Genomic DNA, 23,687 nt, shown 5'->3' on the forward strand with positions numbered 1-23,687 from the left:
AATATTCTTTGTAGCAAGTGGTGGGAACACTGCTGTAAGTCCCTGACATATATCCATAATCCCCTCCCCCATGCATGCATGCACATTAGAAGCTTTACACAATGACATCAAAAGCTGTGACTGACCCTGGGTGTAGAACAGCATCTGTGTCTTTGGGCGTGTATCATCAAATTTCTCTTGAAAGACAGACTGGCTAAAATTCTGCACAGGTTATATGTGCAGTATATAGAAGAGATACTATCATGTGTAAGTGTGTGTAATCGGTCCAAGTTTTCTGAAGATTGCAAAGAAGTTGCTAACCAATAATTTAACAATTCTCACAGCTGTGAACATTTCTGCATTGAGGAGCTGGTATTGGCAAACAGAGAAATTACAGTGAAACATATGGCATTGTAAGTGTATGCATAATTGTTGGAAGTGAAGAGGCACTGGTTCATTAATGCCCATTGTTCAAAAAATGTGGTGTATGGTGAATTGCAAAAATGCTGGTCTTCACCCAGAAGGCATAATGTGTTGCTGTTTCTTCTGAACATCTGAGCCCATTTGAACTGGAGAGAGAAATACACTTCTTCAGTGAATGATAACTTTTGACAATACATGACTACACTACTTAACTCTCAAAATCAGAGGTCTGGCATGGAATGGAACAACAAAGGAACAACTCTGGTTCCTTACTGACTAAAATATTTTAAGGTGGCCTTCAGCTGGCAAGTGGGTTTTTTTTTGAGATTCAGAAAGGTTCATTCTTGTTGATTTTCTATTAACTCATTCCACAGTTAATGCTCAATATTACAACTTGCTTTTCATTTATATGCATACAGCAGTTCTCACCAATTGCTACAAAGGAAACTATTCTGCATGACTGTGCATGTCCAAATAGGAAATTTGACAATGAGGACATTGGCATCCTTGTGCTGGGAAATAGTACACTACCCTCCTTACACACCCAATTTACCCCCCCCCCCAGTGATTATCACTCAACATGTTGGTCCAGACAAGTGAAGGATGAAGAGACCAGAAATCCAAGTGTGGTGTCTCAGTTTGATTATGCATTTGGCTTACTTCTATTCTGCTAGCATCTGTGCCTTGCTGCAGTGATGGAAAAACCTGGTTTTCAACCAGGGTGCCGCAACAACATTCTTGGGGTGCTGTGTAGTTTGGGTTTAAGTTACTTAAAGTTATTATTATTTTTTTAAAATTTATATATTTATTTCATTATAAAAAGGGTACAATATAAAGGGTATGGTACAATATCCACTGTACCGTATCTTTTTAATTTTCTGGTGATCTATAATTGATCTTTATTTAGTACCTCTATATAAAGAATAAAATTATTATTTAGGTATATATTAAAAGGTCGAAAATCACTGTGTTAGGTATTTCTTTTGACCTAGGGGTGCTGTAAAAAAATTACTGGGACAGTAAGGGCGCCATGAACCAACAAAGTTTGAGGACCTCTGGTGTAGAGGGACAATATCTTGAAAAAGAATAATAAGTTCTGCTATGTATGTATATTTTCCATATCAGCATTGATTATATTTAAACACTGTACCATTGAATCAGAAGTATGTTCATTCGTTTTTGTTTGTTCATATACAGTATAATAAGAAATCTGGCACTTCACATCACAATCAGAGAAACTAGGCATTTCACATCACAATAAAAAAAGTTGTATGTAAAGATATTAGGGAGTTAAAGGAATGATGCATAGAACAAGCAAAGTGTTAAAGAATGGTCTGGGTGATAGACACTGTGCTGTGTAATTACAAAGTGCATTATGAGACTTAATGTGAATAACAGCATTAATCAATATAAATAATTTTTGCTTGTTTAATCTGGATGTGCACCTATTCTAAATAATCCCTTCTGTATGTTCATTTATCCTAATGCTTTGCCACTGTTTATTTTGTAAAAGCTCTTAAGGTACACAGTTACACAGTATAATCAGTACTCTCCCGAGTGGAAAATGCCTAGGTTCAAATCCTGTCAATGACGAGGAATTTTTGTGTGCTTTTTTCACAACATAGCTAAATTAGCTGGTCTCGGGCAAGGGTAGCATGTTTTTTTATTCTCTCTGAAACTTGGTTTTTATCCAGCAAATAGGGAAATCAGCTACAGAATACATGCAATTTACATATATAGTCTCAGTTGCTGATGTACCTAAAACCCCATAACAACAATACCATTGTGTAAAAATACTACTTTTGGCTGAGATCTTTATATTGATAACCTGATCTTTATGAAAAGTTCAGGACTTGAAAAAATGAAATTCTTTTCATTTGAAATGGCAAAAAGAGTTGTGTGGGTGCACATCATTATTGTGTAGTAAGTTTCATCTGTGTTGGTAAACAGTTTTTACTTAACATTTTTTGCTCAATTGAGTTGTTAAAACAGACATGGTTCCCATTTCCCATTATGATTGTATATGTGGGCCAGCAATAGTTACCAGAAGGCTCTACCTTCTGATGACTATTAGCCCATCTGATAACTGTTAGCCTAGGTTAGCATTAACCTTGAAAACTTAAATAATGGTACTGGCACATGAAAAAAAAATCATTTATGTAAGCTTTATGAAACTGGTCATTGGCTTTACCCCTTTAGTTCTCCTATGTTATTTATTTTTGTTTAAGTTATGAAAAGCCCATCTATATTAAATATTTTTTAATCATAGAAATATGCATAAACATTTCTTGCATCCCATTGTCAGAATTTAATGTCATTTGGGCTGACAATATAATTTTCAGTTTCTATAGGTAAAAACCAGCAGCTCAAGCATGAAAAGCCAAAATGGAAAAGTGATGTGCCTTTAACAGAAGGACAACTTCACAGTAAAAGAGATGAATTCTGGGATACTGCTCCTGCCTTTGAAGGACGCAAAGAAATTTGGGATGCTCTAAAAGCTGCAGCATATGCTGCAGAAACAAATGACTTTGTATTAGCCCAGGCAATAATTGATGGTGCCAGCATTACCTTACCTACTGGTAATTATGGATATTTTATATATATATATATATATATATATATATATATACAGGGTGTCTCAAAAATACACGGCATAACTTCAGGAATGAGTTCCTCATATGTAGACAATAAAAATATTTTATATCAATATAGTTTTGGAAATGCTTGGTTCCTGAGTTATTAACCAGAATGTCTTATCTCCCGCGGGTAATTTCCTTCATCACAAGGTACTGACAGAATCTGGTAGTTTTCCATTCCGACCATGCACTCAAATCAGGAGCAAGCGGATATGCACTTTATGTACAGTTTGGTGGACGGTAATGCTCTGGAGGCTCATCGTTTGTACCGCGAAAGGTTCCCAGAACGAAGATGTCCAGAAAGGAAATGTTTGAAGGTATCCATCGCCACCTTTGTGAACATGGGACCTTTACACCTTGTGCTGCCGACAGAGGATGACCAAGATCTGCGACTCCTGAAGTAGAGGAGGAGATTTTGGATGTTGTGCATACCACTCCGGGAATCAGCATACGCAGAATAGAAATGCAACTGGCTGTTCAACGTTCGACTATTTGGAGAGTGTTGTGAGAACACCAACTGTATCCTTACCATCTGAAATGGGTACAAGCCTTGTCACCAGCAGATTACCCTGCACAAGTAATGTTCTGCCAGTGGTTCTTGAAGCAGTGTGGTACAACTCCTCACTTTCCTGCCTTAGTGATATTCACAGGTGAAGCACAGCTCACATGAGACTGAATCCAAAACTTTCATAATCAGCATGTATGGGCTGAGGAAAACCCCACATGCAATTCTTCCATCACATCACCAACAGCAGTTCGGCCTCAACATCTGGACGGGTGTTTTTGGTGATAAGTTATTTGGCCCCATGTACTTCCAAACAAACTCACAGGGCAGGGCCTATATTCAGGCAGAAGGTGGACATTTTGAAAAATTACTCTAAGGTGATGTGAGCAGTTAAGTGCCATAGACAGACCTTCAAAACTCGGAAACCAAGAATTTCTGGAACTGTATTAATATAAAATATTTTTATTGTCTACATATGAGGACCTCATTCCTGAAGTTATGCCGTGTATTTTTGAGACACCCTGTATATATATATATATTTTTTTTTTTTAAATTTATTTATTTTTTTTTTTTTATTTATTTATTAATATTGTTTTCTTTTCAAAAGTTTCTCTCTGCTATAGATACATATAAAAACATGGACATCCATAGGAGGAAGGAAAGGAAGGGTATCTTCTGTCCTGCATATAGAATTTGAGGAAAATAAAAATAAAACAGTGTTTTTTTTTTTTTTTTTTAATTAAGCAATTTAAGTAATATTTAACAATGTATTGCTATTTTATATACAGGAAAAGTCCATTATGACAAGAATAATATAAATAAGCTTCATATTCTTTTACTCATTCTTGGCATTGTTCTGAACATTTTTGGGTTCCTTAGAAAAATGATAGCATTGAAACCATTATCCATTGTTAATTATTCATTTCACTTCTCAAGGCATTTTGCATTGTCACATTTTTTTTTAAACTGCTGTCATTTGACCATGGGTGAAATATGTGCAATTGCAGTTTTTTTGAGTCTTCTGTGGCAATACAGTTAGTCCACGACTTACGTAAGCCTGAGTTACGTAATTTTGGATTTACAGAAATTTTTTTTGGTAAAATCGAAAGATACTTTCTGTATACTTTTTAAGAGTGAAGTCGAATGAAGGAACAATAAGTATAAGTTTTTATTTTCGTTCCCATACAAACATGTTTGATAATAACCTGTGCCGTAATTAGAATATAGGTAAATAACTAGAGTGGCCTGGTGACAATAACCATGTTCAAAGAATGGTTTCTTAATGTGTTTGTCCTTGAAGTTGAAAAATATTGCTTACAAATGTCAGTGCCTTTTAATATATTAATGCTCCTTGACAATGCTCCCGGTCATCCTGAATATCTAGATGATCTGCACGACAACGTCAAGGTGGTATAAAAAGGTAAAGTGCAGCCATTATCAACCCACTGCAGGATGGAAGCCTCCTCAACAATTCATGCTGAGGGAAATGGACCATAATCTGCCACGCTGGTCCAGTGCGGGTTGGCAGATCGACCGTATTCAGCAGTCAGGGGCTTGAACCCCGGTCTACTCAAAGAGCGTGTGCTACTGCACTCCCGCTCCTGACCACTCGGCTACAGAGGTGGTATACTTCCCTCCAAATACAATGGCTTTGATTCAACCAATGGATCAGGGAATTATCTGGGCATTTAAAGCTTATTACATACGGACAACATTTTCTGAGGCTGTAAATGCAACAGAGCAAGAGAAGGTGGGTCTGTGACAATTTTTGAAGACATTTAACATCCTTGATGAAATATGCAATTTCAAGATCCTGGAATGATGTGATAACAACGTGTATGAGCAGAGTTTGGAAAAAAACTTCTAACACATTCTGAGCTTAGCAATGAAGGCTTTGACAAAGATGAGATTGATGTCTCCTGTTACCAAAGAAATTGTAAACTTAGCCCAGGAGTTGCAGCTGGTCCTTGAGGACGAAGATTTAGATGAGTTTGTGGATGAATGAGGTGAAGATTTAACAACAGAAGACCTAGCCCAGTTGAATGTGCAAAGAGTTGAGGAGCAAGGGAGAGCCAGGTCTGTTGAGGAATCAGAACAACCCAAGAAGCAGTTCAAATTAAAGGAAATAGCAGAAGCATATCGTAAAATTCAGAAAGGTCTCTCTATGTTTGATAAAATGGATGAAAACACCAAATGTTTCTTGAAAATAGAAAGAAAAATTCAAGATTGCTTTTTGGCTTATTGCAAAATTGAAGAGTTCATATCACGGCCTCAACATCTGGCTCTCTGATCTCTACTCAGCCTACAACACCCTGTGATTAATGTATGTGTCTTATTAATGCTTCAGATTTTTTTTAAGTTACCTTCATTTCGGTTTAGACCAATGGTTTAGACCAATTTTCTTAAATGTGTACACTTTGGTTTTGATTGCCTTAGCAAACAAAAACAAAATACGTATCAGTTTTTACAGTACAATAACATGCATTTTTTCTTCCTTTTGTTTTCTTTTTTATGTGCCATTCCAACTACTTCATTGCTGTCCCCAGATTTTAATTGTTATGGTATATAACTATTTTTCTTCATTATTCTGAGGACATTGTGGTTTTTGTAATTTTGGCATATCAGGGAGTAGTATTTTATTAGTCATTCCCGAGTTATGTAAAAATCGACTTACATAAAAAGTCCTGGATTGTATCCCTTACATATGTCAGGGACAGGCTGTATGGTAATTTTGCCACTTGTTTGGAGAGGTCTGAGTTAAAATCCTGTCAGAGACTGGAGAAGTTCTTTAAAGATTTTTCAATAATAGCTAATAAGCCAGTTTGGGACAGAGGAAGTTGGGTTTTCCCCATGAGCTATTCTGGGTTTGTCAGTACACACATTTGTATTAACATAATAAGCCAGTTTGGGGCAGAGGAAGTTGGGTTTTCCCCATGAGCTATTCTGGGTTTGTCAGTACACACATTTGTATTAGCATATGCTGTAACAATATGGTTTAAGGTTATAACTGAAATTGATCAGTTAGGATCTTACCCTCCCTCTTCTCAATACTTCATAGAGGAGATTGCATATTTATTTTGAAAAAAAAGAAAAAAAGAAAGAAAAGTTTAATTTTTTAGGAAAATGTGCTTTCTGTAATCAAATAATTATTTTTTATGCTAAACTGTATTGTTAGACTTCTGAATACAACTTACACATAAGTTTTTTAACTAAGTGAGATCATGAAAATTACTGGGGGGGGGGGGATCACAGTAGTTTATTATATCCAACAATTTGAAACATGGCAGTGCTTCTAGAAAACTGATACTGAGAGAAATTATGAAGAAGAAAGGCTAGTTTGGTGAGTTTTTAGCCGAACTCTACAATGAGTTCAACTAAAAACTTCTTTTACCCTTTTTCTTCTACTTTTTTAAAAAAATTTTTTGTAAAGTTGAAGTAATTTAGTATTGTGTGTTGGCTGGAAAGCCAGGCCAAAGAACCTAAATTTCTGTAGGTTTCAATTTTAAACTAAAAGATACAGGAAGCTTTCCACAAATAACCTGCAGGGGAGAGATAGACACCACCTGACATGATCTGGAAATCATCAGTAGGATGGTTCTTTGTACCTGGTGGAGCTGGTTCTGAATGGCCCTATTGTCAATATGGTGCCCCCAAGGCACCTGCAGCATAGATGATCATCAGAAGGAATATACAGTCGTAATATAATTTTAGGGTTCTCCCCTTGACTACCCATTCTCTTCTAGCAGCTTTGTAGATTTTACCTGTGAATTTTTTGATATTTTTGAGTTCTTTGCAGTGTGGCTGGATTGACAATTTATCTTCTAACGTTACTCTTAAATAAGTGATGGTACTGTCATATTTAATTGTTTTGTTTCCATATCAGATATATGAAGGTCTTTCAATATTTAGGGAACCCTTGAGAAGCATCTGTCTGGATTTTTTTTTGTGGATACTTCTAGTTTATTTGTGTTATACCAGTCTTCAAGGTCTGTCAGGATCTCATTTACTGACGTTTCTAGCTGGTGTCTGGCATTTCCGTATATAATAATAATGAAATCATTGGCATATGCCACCTTCCGATCGAGAATTGAGATGGTTATGTTCTAGCCACTTGTTGAAGACAGCATTCCAGGCAAGTGGACCAAGGATTGATAACTGGGGATAACCCCTGGTGGTGTCCTGGATAATTGTCTTGTGACGAGAACTCTTTGACAGGGGTGGAGCACATTCTCCAACCTCTGATAGAGATTTTCGAGAGCCCCAAGATAGAGATGTCAGGTCTGACTTTAGTGCTGACTCTATTGAACCAAATTCTGCCATAGATCCTCATCGACAATTTGAGCGTCAGCAAAATCAGTGGTTTGAAGAACTTAAGATGAAAGGAAGCAAAGTAGTGCAGGTGCTATATCCAAGAACTGCTAATAATGACAAAGAATTGACTGTCATTAGAGGAGAATTTTTAGAGGTTTGTAATGAAAAAAATCAATATTTCCTGTATTCTCCATTACATTTAGAATTGGAAAACAGGACAATTATTTTAACTGTCAGGAAAAAAATAACAGGGTTTAAATTAAAATAGCAGCTACCAGTTAAGGTGGATCTAAGACTGCTTATTATTCTAGTGATACAGTCGATTCCGGTTATTTGTGACACATCGGGACTAGTGCATTTTGGCCCGATTTAGCAGCTGCCCCAATTATCTGAAGTTTCATGTAAATAGTTAAAAATACAATGGACCCCCAATTTACAATTGGTTCACTGTACAATCAAATCACATTACGATGGAGTCACCATAGTAAAGTACCGTTCACTATACGATGTGTAGTAAGCACCAGTCATTGTGATCACATTTGTGAATTGAATTTTAATTCTATTAAACAGCGATTCTAATTAGCAAAAATAGGAGGAATATTATCCACAGGCTATAAAAGTAAAGATATATTAAGCACAAATTTACCCTTTATTACCTTACCAATTAAAAAATTAAATGATACATGAAATTTGGAAGAATATACGTGATAATCGGAATAATTAATACGTACTGTAATATGTACATACTAACTAAACTAGTTGACATTTCTGTTCACTGATATTTGTGGAGGGGGGTTAAAATTTAAAACAGTAAAAAGATAAGCAATCAATAACAAAAAACACGGCACACACAAATTGCAAGTAACACGATATGCGCAAGTGAGAACGGAGTAACAAATTACAAAGCTTTTAAAAATAGGAATAAAGAGAAGATTCTGAAAATTATTATTTTTTATATGATTGAAGATTCCATAGAAGTGTAAATACATTTTACCATAATAACCCACAGAATTTCAGCTGTCGGTATTATCGCAAATTCAATAAGATCGAGTTTACTATCAGTTTATGATAGATTTCACTAACGGAAAAGCCCAATAAACAGATGACTGCTAATTGCTTTTATTGTTTTATGGTTGTGATCTCCAGAAATCCGACTGAACTACGTGGTACAGTCGGAGACAATCGTAGGGTAATCTTCAGTGCTGTGGTCTCCTGCCCCGATTAAACAGCATTTTGTCCCAATTATGCAAAGTAGACCCTGGCTATTTTCTCGATTGGGTTCTGTTTTTTAAGATTTGCCCCAAATAAACGGCTACCCTGATTAACCGGTGGCACAAATAACCAGAATCCCCTGTATTTGATTTAATTATGGTAATGTAGTGGAGATTCATGATACATTTGTGGGGGGTAAGGAATGCAGAACTGGAATTTGGGGAGTACAACGTCTACAGAAAAGATAGACTGGATAGGAAGGGAGGAGGGGTTATGCTATTAGTTAAGAAATACATAAAATCCAAGGAAGTGAAGCCAGTGGACATTGCTGGACAGTGCAGTGTCGAGTCAGTTTGGTGTGACATAAGCATTGGGAGATCAAAATTGAGAGTAGGAGTGTGCTATAGGCCTAATGACTCTGATGAGTATAATAAGAAACTGTACAGGGAAATAGAGTGGGCCAGTAAATCAGAGAGTCTTATAATGGGAGATTTTAATTTCCCAGATATTGACTGGAATTTGTGGGCTGGTCACTCACACACTAGCAAGGCTTTTGTGGATTTATTGGATGATTGTTTTCTACATCAGCATGTTCGGGAGGCAACTAGAGGGAGGAATACTCTTGATTTGATTATCAGCAGTGATTCTTCATGCCTTAAGAATCTGCAGATAAATGAACCACTAGGTGGCAGTGATCACAGTGTGCTGAAGTGGGATTTACTCAAGGAGGTAACTACCATTAGGGGTAAAGGGAAGGGTTATTGCTTTCGTAAAGGCGACTGCGATGGACTGAGACAGTATTTAAATTCTATACAGTGGGACCAACTGATGATGTTACCAACAGTAAATGCAAAATGGGAAGCATTCAAAGAACTTATCTTGGAAGCTACTAGACTTTACATACCAACTAAGAAATATTGTTCAAGGTTTAGGCCTAAATGGATGTCAGATGAACTGATGAGGCATATGGCAGAGAAGAAACATGCATGGGATACATACAAATTAACACATGACACAGAAGCCTATGATAGATACAAGTTGATCTGTAACCAAGTTACAAAGGAGGTTAGGCAGGCGAAGGCAGATTACGAGAAATCTTTGGCAAGGGATGCAAAGAAAAACAGCAAAGAGTTCTTTACTTATGTAAACTCTAGAAGGAAGGGGATGAATCAGATTGATCCACTTGATATCGATGGGTCAACTGTTGATGATCCTGCTCAGGTAGCTAACAAACTAAATGAATATTTTGCATCGACATTCACACATGAAGAGTTATTTAGCGAGGGGAAAGCCAGAGGTGTATTCAACTCTAGCAGTAAGCTAGAGAATCTTGTAATAACTGAGAGTAAAGTGGAGGAGAAATTGTTGAAGATAAACACAAGAAAGGCACCTGGGGTGGATGGGATCTATCCAGTTATATTAAAGGAGGCAGCAAAGCAAGTAAGCAAACCCTTAGCCATAATTATGAGAGCTTCCTTGGACTCAGGGGAGATGCCCATAGACTGGAGATGTGCAAATGTGACCCCAATTCACAAAGGAGGAACAAAAGCTGACACAAGCAATTATAGACCTGTGAGTTTAACTTCTGTTCCAGGAAAATTAATGGAGGCACTAGTTAAAGAAGCACTGCAGGATCATTTAGACAAGACTTCAGTTATAGCTCGGACACAGCATGGTTTTGTTAAGGGGAAGTCTTGCCTGACCAATTTGATTGGATACTATGATGCAGTCACAAAGGAACTGGATGCAGGGAATAACTTTGATATTATATACTTGGATCTTAGAAAGGCTTTTGATACTGTTGCACATGGAAGACTGCTGCACAAATTGGAGCAGTGTAACATTGGAGGCAAATTGCTGCTGTGGGTAAAGGGGTGGCTGAGGGGGAGAAGACAGAGAGTGGTAATCAATGGACACTGCTCGTCGTGGACTAATGTTATTAGTGGAGTCCCTCAGGGCTCAGTGTTGGGTCCATTATTGTTTTCTGTATTCATAAATGATATTGATGATGGTATATCAAGCTTAATGTCGAAGTTTGCAGACGATACAAAGGTAGGCAGGGTTGTCAAGGACACTACTGACACTATGCTGCTGCAACAGGATCTGGAAAGGTTGAGCAGATGGGCTGAGAGGTGGAAAATGAAGTTTAACATTGACAAATGTAAAGTACTACACATGGGAAACAGCAACCCCAGAGCAACGTATCAACTCTGTGGTATTACACTGACAGTGGTAGAGAATGAAAGGGACCTGGTGGCGGTTGTGCAGGCAGATATGAAGTTCTCTGAGCAGTGCAGACGGGCTGCAAGAGTAGCTCATGGTGTATTGTCAATGATATATAGGAATTTTTCTAGCAGGGATAAAGAGGTGATTATTCCCTTGTATAAGGCAATGGTCAGGCCACACCTAGAGTACTGTGTACAGGCCTGGAGGCCTCATTCCAAGAAGGATGTAGAGCTGCTGGAATGAGTACAGAGAAGGGCAACAAGATTAGTGAATGGAACAAAGGGGTGCTCTTACGAAGAAAGGCTTAAGATTTGCAAATTACAGTGTCTGGAGACTAGGCACCAGCGAGGTGATCTGATAGAGGTGTATAAAGCATTGAATGGTTTGAGCATGCTCAATGCTGATGGGATTCTTCCTCTCGCTCAGAATAATCACCTGAGAGGGCATAAATTCAAATTGAGGAAAGACAGATGTAGGATAGGTGTGCGGAAATTTGCCTTTAGCCAGCGAGTGGTTGGTTGGTGGAACAGACTTCCATCCCTTGTCGTGGAAGTTGATAGCCTAAATAAGTTTAAGGGTCAGCTGGACAGGTATTTTGAACGAACAGAGGGGTGAAGTGGGAGTGGTTTTTTTTTTTTTTTTTTGGCGATGCTGAATAAGCTTGCTTTCTTGCATCAAATGCCTCTACTAATGCTAATGCTAATTTGAAACAAGAACACTTTCATGTCCTGTAGATAATTTGAAAAGAGTCTATAGTTCAGGATGGAAACCTCAGCCTCAGGACACTGCCACCGAAGGGTGTCAAAAGCCCCTGGAAGTCCATAAAGAGACCAAGGGCTTTTTATCGGTTAGGCTTGCCCACACTACTGCTCTACTGGCATCTTCTGTGCTGCTGCCTCTGGTGAAGCCATACTGTTTGCTGGAATTAAGACTTTTAGCTTGATATACTGTGATAAAGCATCCTGCAATGTGTTTTCTAATATCTTATCAGATATGGGGGAAGAGAGCAATAGGAGGGTGATAGGAATCCGGGCTATCTTCAGGTTTGTTAGGGTTTTTTTAATAGATTCTTTAACTGTACTGTTTTTGAGACTGAAGGAAAGAGGCTATCACGCAGACAGGAATTGTACTGGTTTTCAATGATGGTCAGTGAGATGGACCAAAATCTCTTATTAGCCTTGACCTCCACAGAGTCTGGACCCGGGCATTTTCTTGACCTGGTGGATTTTACAGCTTGATGATCAATCTTCTGGAATGCAAATGAGGTTCCTCTGACTGAGCACAACATGTAAGATAACTGATACGCATCCCTGTTTGGATATTGGACTCCCTAGAAGAATTGTCCTGGTCCTGGTGGATGACAGTATCAAGGATTCTAGTTACCGAGTCCTCCCAGAAGATGGAGTCAGGCAGTGAATCATGCTCTATGGACGAGCAGATGGCCATTGGCTGTATTTTGTTCATCACAAGTTTGTAGATCAATCCCTATGGATCACTGTTGCCTTTTCTGTCAACTAGGGCTTCCCTGCACTACTTATTTTTGTGAAATATGGTTATGCGGAAGGATCTGCGAGCATCTTTTTAAGTTTTGTAGCCTTTGATATATCAAACAAAACAAAGTTCTATCTTTTTACTGTTTTAAATTTTAACCCCCACCCACAAATGACAGTGAACAGAAATGTCAACTAGTTTAGTTAGTATGTACATATTATAGTATGTATTAATTTTTCCTATTATCACGTATATTCTTCCGAATTTCACGTATCATTTAATTTTTTAATTGGTAAGGTAATAAAGGGTAAATTTGTACTTAATATATCTTTACTTTTATAGCCTGTGGATAATATTCCTCCTATTTTCGCTAATTAGAATTGCTGTTTAATTGAATTAAAATTCAATTCACAAACTTGATCACAATGACCGGTGCTTATTACACATCGTACAGTGAATGGTACTTTACAATGGTGACTCCATCGTAACGTGATTTGATTGTACAGTTAACCAATTGTAAAGGGGGGGGGGGATTGTATTTTTAACTATTTACGTGAAACTTCCGATAATTGGGGCAGCTGCTTAATCGGGCCAAAATGCACTAGTCCCGATGTGTCCCAAATAACCAGAATTGACTGTATATATAATGCCACACATAGGAAGCTCATTTCTCAGGGGTTTCTGCCTTATAAGTTCTGAAATTTAGCATGTAGAATCTTTGAAGACTAGTGAATTCACTGGTATGTTTAGAACCTTTTAACACCTTTCCATTTTGGAGAAAAACTTGCCAGAGTTGCGAGCAACAAAATTTTCAAAATAACATTGGCATTGTAAAGTAGTGGTGGCTGGGTGTAATTTTGGATACCAGTAAATAATTAAGGCATATAATGCTCCAAAACCCAGTCAGTGTGCTAGTAACAAACTATGACACCAAAATAACTTGTTTCAAAAGTTTGTATTCAGAAACTGGGTGAGATGTCAATAGAAAAGCAACAAGAATTTCGCCCCTCACACTATATGTAGTTTCAATGGTGGCTATCGTTTCCATGCAACCAACAAACAAAATGTAACTTTGCTTTTTTCGCAAGAAATAATTAAAGGAAAATATTCAAAAAGTATCTGATTATTCTCCATTGCACACCTTTGGCGATCATTAAATCTTGATTTATCCAAAATTGCCAACCCTTAACCAGAGAGCTAAAAAAAGTAAAGTGCAGCCATTATCAACCCACTGCAGGATGGAAGCCTCCTCAACAATTCATGCTGAGGGAAATGGACCATAATCTGCCACGCTGGTCCAGTGTGGGTTGGTAGATCGACCGTATTCAGCAGTCAGGGGCTTGAACCCCGGTCTACTCAAGGAGCGTGTGCTACTGCACTCCCGCTCCTGCCCACTCGGCTACGGAGCTAACACATACTCAACCACACTGGCAAAGTGCCTGGCAGCACCATCATACTCATCACAGTCATTAGGCCTATAATACACTTCCTACACTTATTTTTGTTTCCCCATGCTTACGTCACACCAGACTGACTCAGTATTGCACCAGCCACCCATGTCAACTGGATGCACTGCCTTTGGTTTTATGTGCTTCTTAATGAAGAGCATACCCCCTCACCCCACCCTATCTGTTCTTTTTGTACACATTGTACTCCCTGTACTCAAAGTCTGCATCCCTTAAGCCTGTGGTACACCATGTCTCTGATACCTCTAAATTATCCACCAGTACTTCAAATTCGTTAAATTTATTTACTATGTTCCTGTCATTAGTGTATACACAAGTACTGTATGCATGAACTCTTTTTACTCTTAGTATCCCTAACTCAGCCATGACTTTTTCTGATCGTCACCCTGTACTTGCTAAGTAAATCTTCAGCTCTCCTATTCTTAATATCATTATTATCAAAGTGTACAACAGTATTGCCTTTTTTTGTCCTTAAAAGATGATAGCTGATCTACACAGTCATCAACTTTGGTCTGGCCAGACATACCTATTTCCCTGACAGTTGAATCACCAACCACAGCTACCTCCTGTGGAGATCAGTGCACTCTGCCAAAGAAGATCTCATGCTTTATGTTTGCCCTGCCAGTGCTTTATACTCCCTACTGCCTAATCTGCCTCCTCGTGCACTGGACGGTAAACTAGAGGTTTCTGTTTGAAAACACAAGCCCCTACACCAAGAGGCCAGATGAACAACATAACCCACACTAACACTACATGAACACTCATTAACCTACATAAATCTGGCCTTTACAGAGTTTGTATTCATTACATTGCTTGATGTGGAGATGGGAGTAACCTAACCTCCTTTGTGACTTGATTGCTCCAATTAGTTTGTCTACCATGGGCATCTGTATCACCTTGTAATTTATATGCATCCCATGCATTTTTCTTGTCTGCCACATGTCTCATTAGTTCATCTGACATCCATTTAGGTCTAAGCCTTGAACTCTAGCAGATGTTGGTTCTGCACTATGACATTCATTAAACAAACACATTCCTGGCCAATGGGGGTATTGATGGCTATTTTATTCCTCTCTAATTTCAGCTTGTGATCACTTTAGGTGAGTAAAGTAAGAATATCATCTCATTGTCATTCCAGAATTTTTCACTTCTGAAATTTCTTCCAGTAATTTCTCACCATCTCTCTTGCCATTTGTATTTTTCCTCTTTCTTTTGTTTACTCTACTTTATTTATTTACTGCTGAATTTTATTTATTTATTTCCTTAAAATTTGGTATATGATTGTGTTAATCTTTAAATTATCATTAGTGACATACAGTCTTGGTTGTTTCTGTCAAGCTTTATTTCTAGTTTGGTCAACAGCAACAAGAACGAGATTAATTTTACTGCTGACTATAAAGGGCATTTATCATTTATCTTAAGTTTCCCTCGATTATCAACCTCACAAAATCTCCTCCCTCAACAGCAGTTTCCATATCTTACATTTCTGGGCCAATAAACACCATCTGCTTTTGAATCTAATACTTTAATCTCTTTAGCACAGTCAACTTAGAAATTATTATTATTATTATCATTAGCCATATGGTGCAAGGAAGCCTTAGACTTATGCTGCACCAACCAAAAAAATTTCTGAATTACCCTGAGAGAGAGAGGGAGAGAGAGAGAGAGAACAAGAGTCAGAAGTAGAGGGGATTCATCAAGAAACAGAAGAATGATGATATCCAGCTCAGGACCCTTGGTGTGCCAAGCCAGGCACTACATGGATCAAAAACTGACAATACCTTTAGTAAACATGACAGTTTGTCTAAAGTGCAGAAATCCATACTCTGGTAGCTGAGATATGACTGTACTTATCTCCACTAGAAATTCTTTGATCACAAGATCAAAGGATTTCCAGTCTACTTGAAAGTAGTTCCACTTACACCAGAATCAACAAAAATTCTACCAACAGCATAAGTATAAACTGCATTATAGCACATGTGAGTGTATAGTTATTGTAATGTACCAAAAATTTAACATTTAGGGCAAACTCTTAAATGGGTATTTGATTCTGAGGTTTTTCAGTTAAAATAACCTGAAACCTACCACTTATGAAATACTGGTAAATATATTTTTCTGGTGAATGTAGGCATTTTGAATTGTTTTTTCCTATTAAAAATAAATTTTATCTAAACTCTTTTTTTCCTTTTTTTTTTTAATAAATGATGATCACTTCTCTAGATGGCTTATTATGTTTTCATGATATTCAAAGGAATATCTTGAAAACATAATGTTTCAGCTTATATGTTATTTCCTATTTCAGGAACCTTAATGGACTGTTATGATGAGTTAGGTAACAGGTATCAGTTGCCCATATACTGCCTTAGCGCCCCAATTAATCTTGTGGAAGAAGGCAGTGAAGCTGAATCTCCTGCTCCAGAAAGTGAACCATGGAATGGTAAAGGTGAAGAAATAGTTATTAAGTTTCGGCTCTCTACTGTTGGCAGAGATTTGAAGATGACTGTACGGACTGGAGAAACAGTGCTCAATGCAAAGCGTCGTTTACAAGCTGTTGAGGGTATTGATCCATCTCGACAAAGATGGTTTTTTGGTGGTCGTCTGTTACATGATAAGATGAAAATTGAAGAAGCAAAGCTTCAGACAGGGTTTGTGGTGCAAGTCATTATATCGTTATTGGATCCTGTTTCTATAGATAACTGAGTATAGGCTGAAATTGTGAATTTTTTTGTTTTAAAATACAAGATCTCCCACAAATGGACTGTTAAATTGTTGATTATACACATGCATGCATGCACACACCCACACACAAAAAGATTATCATATCATAAAATGCTCATTTTATGGAGAACAGTTCTACCTCAGTTTATTAGCTTTAAGTAAGTCATTGTTTTGTATTTATTTATTTTATTTTATTATTTTTTTCTGCTCTTATCATGTACATCTTATTAGATTGTATGATGCATTTGTATTATGAAGACTTTTATGCCAAAGAAGTATAGACAGAAGCGTATAATATATTTGAAATGGAGATGTGCATTATTTTTTATTTAATTCAATGTATAGTATTTAATTTAACTCCGCTGTTTTTGAAATTGTGAATTTTTAATGCCCTTTACACTATTGTGAAATACTATTTTACTAAGTAATTTGAATGACCTTGAAGTATATCTCATGGACCATACAATTGTATCAACTTCATAATAAATGGCAACTTTTGTCTACTAAATAAGCAGCAACTGCAGCAGAGCTTAGTGTTGTATTGGTATTTTTCTAGGCAGTGGTCACATTAAATATGTCATAAGCTGCTTGTCAGACCTAACAATGTTTTACTGTTATGATTTTTTAGAGAAGGTTAAACACAAGAAATTCTCACATTGTGATATTATAAGTTGGAATCACAAAAGCTTCATTTATTTAAATTTAAAAGGTATTTAAGCATAAAGGTGTGTAAATCAGAACTGTATAAATATTAGTTTTTTTTTTCCATTTCAGCAATTCAAAAGTAACATTTTTCCCAAATTATGGCACCAATAGAAACAGATGTGTTAATGTTGATATTAATCTGAGAACTGATCAGTAAATAAGATTACTATGTTTATTGTTTTTAACATGAAGGGGGGGGGGATTATCTGCACTGATTACAGATGAAACAAAAAATGGAAAAGATTAGATGCAGATCAGCAGAACACACATCGTTATAGTCAAACTAGACTGTCCAGCTAATACTGTGATAACTTATATGCTGTGATCATTGCAGTTGGTATGTCAAAATGATTCCAACCAACCAACCAACCAGCCTATGGTGTAGAGACGTGAACAGTACCTAAGAAACTTAAGACTAAATTGAAATGCAGTAGAAATGTATTATTTTTGGTGGTGGTCATTAGCATTAGTAGAGGCATACGATGCAAGAAACCAAGCTTATGCAGCATCTGCCAAAAAAAAAAAAAAAAAACACTCCCATTTCACCCGTTCGTTCGTTCGTTCCAAATACCTGTACAGCTCAGACTTAAATTTATTTAGGCTGTCAGCTTCCACAACAAAAGATGGAAGTCTTCCATCAAACAACTACTCGCTGGCTAAAGCAAACTTCTGTACATTTATCCTACAACTGTCTTTTCTCAATTTGAATTTATGCCCTCTCAGGTGATTATTCTGAGCAAGAGGAAGAATCCCATCAGCATTGAGAATGCTCAAACCATTCAAGGCTTTATACACCTCAATCAGATCGCCTCACAGGTGCCTAGTCTCCAGACACTGTAATCTGCAAAATTAAAGCCTTCCTTCGTAAGAGCAACCCTTAGTTCCATTCACTAATCTTGTTGCCCTTCTCTGTACTCGTTCCAACACTCTATATCCTTCTTAAAATGAGGCCTCCAGACCTGTATACAGAACTCAAAGTGTGGCCTGACCATTGGCTTATACAAGGGGATAATCACTTCCTTATCTCTGATAGAAATCCTGCCTGTATATCATTAAAAAGACACCATGAGCTACTCTTGCAGACCATCTGCACTGCTCAGGAAACTTCTTATCTGCCTGCACAATTACCCCTAGGTCCTTTTCATTCTCTACCACTGTCAGTGTAGTACCACAGAGTTGATATGTTACTCTGGGGTTACTGCTTTCCATATGTAGTACTTTACATTTGTCAATGTTAAACTTCATTTACTACCTCTCAGTCCATCTGCTCAACTTTTCTAGATCTTGTTGCAGCAGCATACTGTCATTAGTGTCCTTTACAACCCTGCCAACCTTCGTAATGTCTGCCAACTTGGACATTAAGCATACCATCATCAATATTTATAAATACAGAAAACAACAATGGTCCCAACACTGAACCCTGAGGGACTCCACTAATAACATTAGTCCACGAAGAGCAGTGTCCACTGATTACCACTCTCTGTCTTCTCCCACTCAACCATCCCTTTATCCATAGCAGCAATTTGCCTCCAATACCACACTGCTCCAATTTGTGAAGCAGTCTTCCATGTGCAACAGTATCAAAAGCCTTTCTGAGATTCAAATATATGATATCAAAGTTATTCTCTGCATCCAGTTCCTTTGTGATCACATCATAGTATCCAATCAAATTGGTCAAACAAGACTTCAAATTAACACAACCATGCTGTGTTCAAGCTATAACTGAAGTCTTGTCTAGATGATCCTGCAGTGCTTCTTTAGCCAGTGCCTCCATTAATTTCTCTGGAACAGAATTTAAACTAACAGGTATATAATTACTTGTGTCATCCTTTGATCCTCCTGTGTGAATTGGGGTCACGTTTGCACATCTCCAGTCCATGTTTACCTCCCCTGAATCCAAGGAAGCTCTCATGATTATGGCTAAGGGTTTGCTTACTTCCTTTGCTGCTTCCTTTAATATAACTGGATAGATCCCATCCACCCTGGGTGCCTTTTTTATGTTTATCTTCAACAATTTCTCCTCCACTTTCCTCTCAGTTATTAACAAAATCATCTAGCTCACTGCCAGAGTTTAATTCACCTCTGGTATTCCCCTCCCTGTGTAACTCCTCATGTGTGGATGTAGATGCAAAATACTCATTTAGTTTGTTAGCCACCTGAGCAGGATCATCAACAGTTGAACCATTAATATCCAGTGGACCAATCTGATTCATCCCTTTCCTTCTAGAGTTTACATAGGTAAAGAGCTCTTTGCTGTTTTTCTTTGCATCCTTTGCCAAAGATTTCTCATAATCTGCCTTTGCCTGCCTAATCTCCTTTGTGACTTGGTTACAGACCAGCTTATATCTTATATCTTCCATGCACCCATTAATTCATCTGACATCCATTTAGGCCTAAACCTTGAACAATATTTCTTAGTTTGTATGTAAAGCCTAGTAGCTTCCAAGATTAATTCTTTGAATACCTCCCATTTTGAATTTGCTGTTGGTAACATCATCAGTTGTTCCCACCGTATAGAATTTAAATACTGTCTCAGACTGCCATAGTCTTTACGAAAGCAAAAACCCTTCACTTTACCCCTGATTTGCTCTTTGAGTAAATCCCACTTCAGCACACTGATCACTGCCACCTAGTGGTTACTTTATCTGCAGATTCTTAATGCATGAAGAATCACTACTGATAATCAGATTAAGAGTATTACTTCCTCTAGTTGCCTCCTGAACATTCTGATGTAGAAAACAATCATCCAATAAATCCTTAAAAGCCTTGCTAGTGTGTGAATGACCAACCCACAAATTCCATTCAATATCTGGGAAATTAAAATTCCCCATTATAAGGCACTGATTTACTGGCCCACTCTATTTCCCTGTAGAGTTTTTTATTATACTCATCAGAGTCATTAGGCCTATAACACACTCCTACTCTCAATTTTGATCCCCCAGTGCCTATGTCACACCAAACCGACTCGACACTGCACTGTCCAGTGATGTCGACTGGCTGCACTTCCTTGGATTTTTTGTGTTTCTTAACTAATAGCATAACCCCTCCTCCCTTCCTATCCTGTCTATCCTTCCTGTACACCAAAAATTAAGCTAGACAGGAATGAAGAAACAAACAAAGCCATTTTAAGAATGATGGATATTGAAATGACTATTAAACTTGAATAAAAGTTTTATCTGGTATGGACATGCTATTATTATTAGCCATATGGCGCAAGGAAGTCTGAGGCTTATGCTGCAAGAGCCAAAAAAAATTCCTGCATTTCCCTGAGAGAGAGAGAGAGAGAGAGAGAGAGAGAGAGAGAGAGAGAGAGAGAGAGAGAGAGTCAGAAGTAGAAAGGAATCAACTAGAAAGAGGATGATGATGATATCCACTTCAGGAACCTGAACCTGGGTGTGTCAAGCCCATACTCACCAGATGTGAGCCCCTGGGGTAATGTAAGAAGAACAATAAGAGAAAGATGGCCAAACAGATTTTCCATCCAAAAATGGATGACCAGGAAGGAAATGCTTGGTGGAGGGGGAGATGTGAGAGTAATCAGGAAGAAGAATACTGCGAAGAATAGATCGATATATTGGATTGGGAGGAGAGGCTGAATGTTGACTTTTTTTTAAATTTTGATCTTCAATATTTGTAGAAGAATAAGAGAAATTTTCAAAAGTATGATATGTAGAACACTTCCTAATGACACTCTCCAGCAAATAAACGAATATAAAATTAATGCAAAATGATCACAGTAATAAAATTAATTACAAAATTAATTAAAAAACAATTTAAAAATTAAAACAAGTTCAATGCAAATTTTGAAAAAATACTTCCTTTCCTGAAGCTGACATACAGGACTGGAAATTACCAAGTATATGGGAGCGGGAATCTTAAATAGAGGGATTATTTGTCTTCACACATGCGGGTAAAAGACCACGATTGTTTGTCTTTAATTGTAGCTTTAAGACAAATTGATAATGGGAATGATAAGGTGATATCAGTAATTATAGATTTGTTTGCTTAACATCTGTTCCAGAGAAAATAATGAAATCACTTGTTAATGAAAAAATGCAGGACCATCTGGAATGCAGTTATAATTCAGTCACGGCATGGATTTGTTAGGGGCAGTCTTGTCTAACCAATCTGATGGATTACTATGATGCAGTGACCAAGGAACTGGATACAAAAAATAATTTTGATATCATATACTTGAATTTCACGAAGGATTTGGATTTTTTGATACTGTTGCACATAAAAGAATGCTGTATAAACTGCTGAAATGTGGCATTAAGGGCAATTACTACTATGGATAAAAGGATGATTAAGTGGAAGAAGACAGAGTGGTTATCAGTAGGCACTGCTCTCTGTGGACTAATGTTATCAGTGGAGTTCATCAGGTTGCAGTGCTGGGGTCATTGTTGTTTTCAATATTTAGTAATGATATTGATAAAGGTATATCAGGCTTAATGTAAGGCAAAGTTTGCAGTGATACAAAGGTTAGATGGAGGGGGGTTAATGACAGTAATCAGGGTGAGCTACTGCAAAAGATCTAGGAAAATTGGGTTAATGGACTGAGAAATGACAGTTGAAGTTTAACATTGACAAATGCAAGGTACTGCATTTGGTAGGAGTAATCCCAGAGTAACTTATCAACCGTGTGGTACTACACTCAGGGTAGTGGAAAATGAAAAACTCCTTGGGGGTAATTGTGTAGTCAGGTATGAAATTCTCTGAGCAGTGCAGACATACTGCCAGAACAGCTTATGGGGTTTTGTCAATGATATACAGAAAAGTTTGCCTTCAGGCCAATCGGTGATTGATTGCCGAAAAAAGCATCCATCCTTCGTTATGGAAGTGGATAGCTTGAGTAGATTCATGGAAGACCTAGACAAAGTATTGGAGAGGATGGATAGGTGAAATGGAATTCTTTGGCTGATGCTGTATAATTGCTTTCTTGCATCATTTGTCATTACTAATTCAATATCAGCATTACCCAGCGAGGCTATATGCTTTAAGCATCAGAAATATGAACACTCACAAATAGTCTGTTGTTGTGACTTTGCTTGCACTTGTGTTGCAAAGCACCTGAAATTACAGTATGCCCACCTTAGAAACCTGCATATATTAATTTCCAAGGAGAGCACCCTGCACACTCGTGAACATGCCAGAGGTGGAAGAAAAAGAAATAGAGTCAAGGCCATGCTGAATATGTCATACCATTATGTGAGAAAAGCAGTAAAACCACCAAATGTCAGTAAGCCAACATTGCTTGGAATTTGGCAGAGAATTATTCCATCAGAACACAAACAATTCATTCCTTTTTCTTACTCAGTACAGTCAGTCCTTGTATAACATGTGTTTACACTACACAAATTTGATCATACACTATTTATAAATAGGGGAATGATATCATATATAACACAAACCGAATTCGCTTATGCATAATTCGCCTTTGTATTTACAAGAAATGGCAGTCCAATGCGGAATCACCCCAACTGAATGCAACACGATAGGAACGAAGAGAAGATTCTGAAAATGTATTAATGTTTTTTATATCGGTGAAGGAGAAACACATTTCACCATAATAATGTAAAAACCGACACAATTCTGGCTATCGGTATTATCACAAATGCAATTAGATTGAGTTTACTACTAGTTAACAGATTCCACTAGTAGAAATACAACTGGAAATCGTTTTTATTGTTTTATGGTAGTGACCTCCAGAAATGTGCTTTAGTAAAATGTGAGGTGTTAATAGTGTGTCTCTGCCTTTACGGTGTTGTTTATTCAGTTGCTACACGTGCCAGCTTTGTTTGTGTGTGTCAAGCCTCATTTTGTAATTGTGCTTTATTCCCTAAAAATGAGTAAAATACTTAAAAGGTGTGAAAAGGAAGTGTCCTGGTGAAGACACTACAGATTCAGGGAGAAAAAGAAAAACAAATTCGATAGACAGAGGTGGACTTGGTCAAAAATTCTTAGAGGGAAAAATTTGTAGCAGCCTTATACTAGTGTTTATGGCCAAAATCACAC

General features: G+C 37.5%; 1 protein-coding gene across 2 annotated transcripts in view; it reads left to right on the forward strand.

Moving 5' to 3' along the window:
- The window catches only part of LOC150078228 (ubiquitin domain-containing protein 1-like), a 41,751-nt gene extending 24,654 nt beyond the window's left edge, over window positions 1-17,097 (forward strand). Inside the window, exons 2-3 of one of the 2 annotated variants that reach the window (XM_090384231.1) lie at window positions 2,754-2,981; window positions 16,552-17,097. In XM_090384231.1, coding sequence (XP_090240357.1) covers window positions 2,754-2,981; window positions 16,552-16,949 — 626 coding nt within the window. In that variant the 3' untranslated portion in view covers window positions 16,950-17,097. Of the gene's footprint in view, window positions 1-2,744; window positions 2,982-16,551 lie in introns of both variants that reach the window. The other variant, XM_090384230.1, reaches the window with a different exon arrangement.
- The last annotated feature ends 6,590 nt before the right edge of the window (window positions 17,098-23,687 follow it).

This window comes from Mastigoproctus giganteus, chromosome 11, assembly GCF_048544385.1.
Source record: "Mastigoproctus giganteus isolate SK-2022 chromosome 11, ASM4854438v1, whole genome shotgun sequence".
Classification (NCBI taxonomy): domain Eukaryota; kingdom Metazoa; phylum Arthropoda; class Arachnida; order Uropygi; family Thelyphonidae; genus Mastigoproctus; species Mastigoproctus giganteus.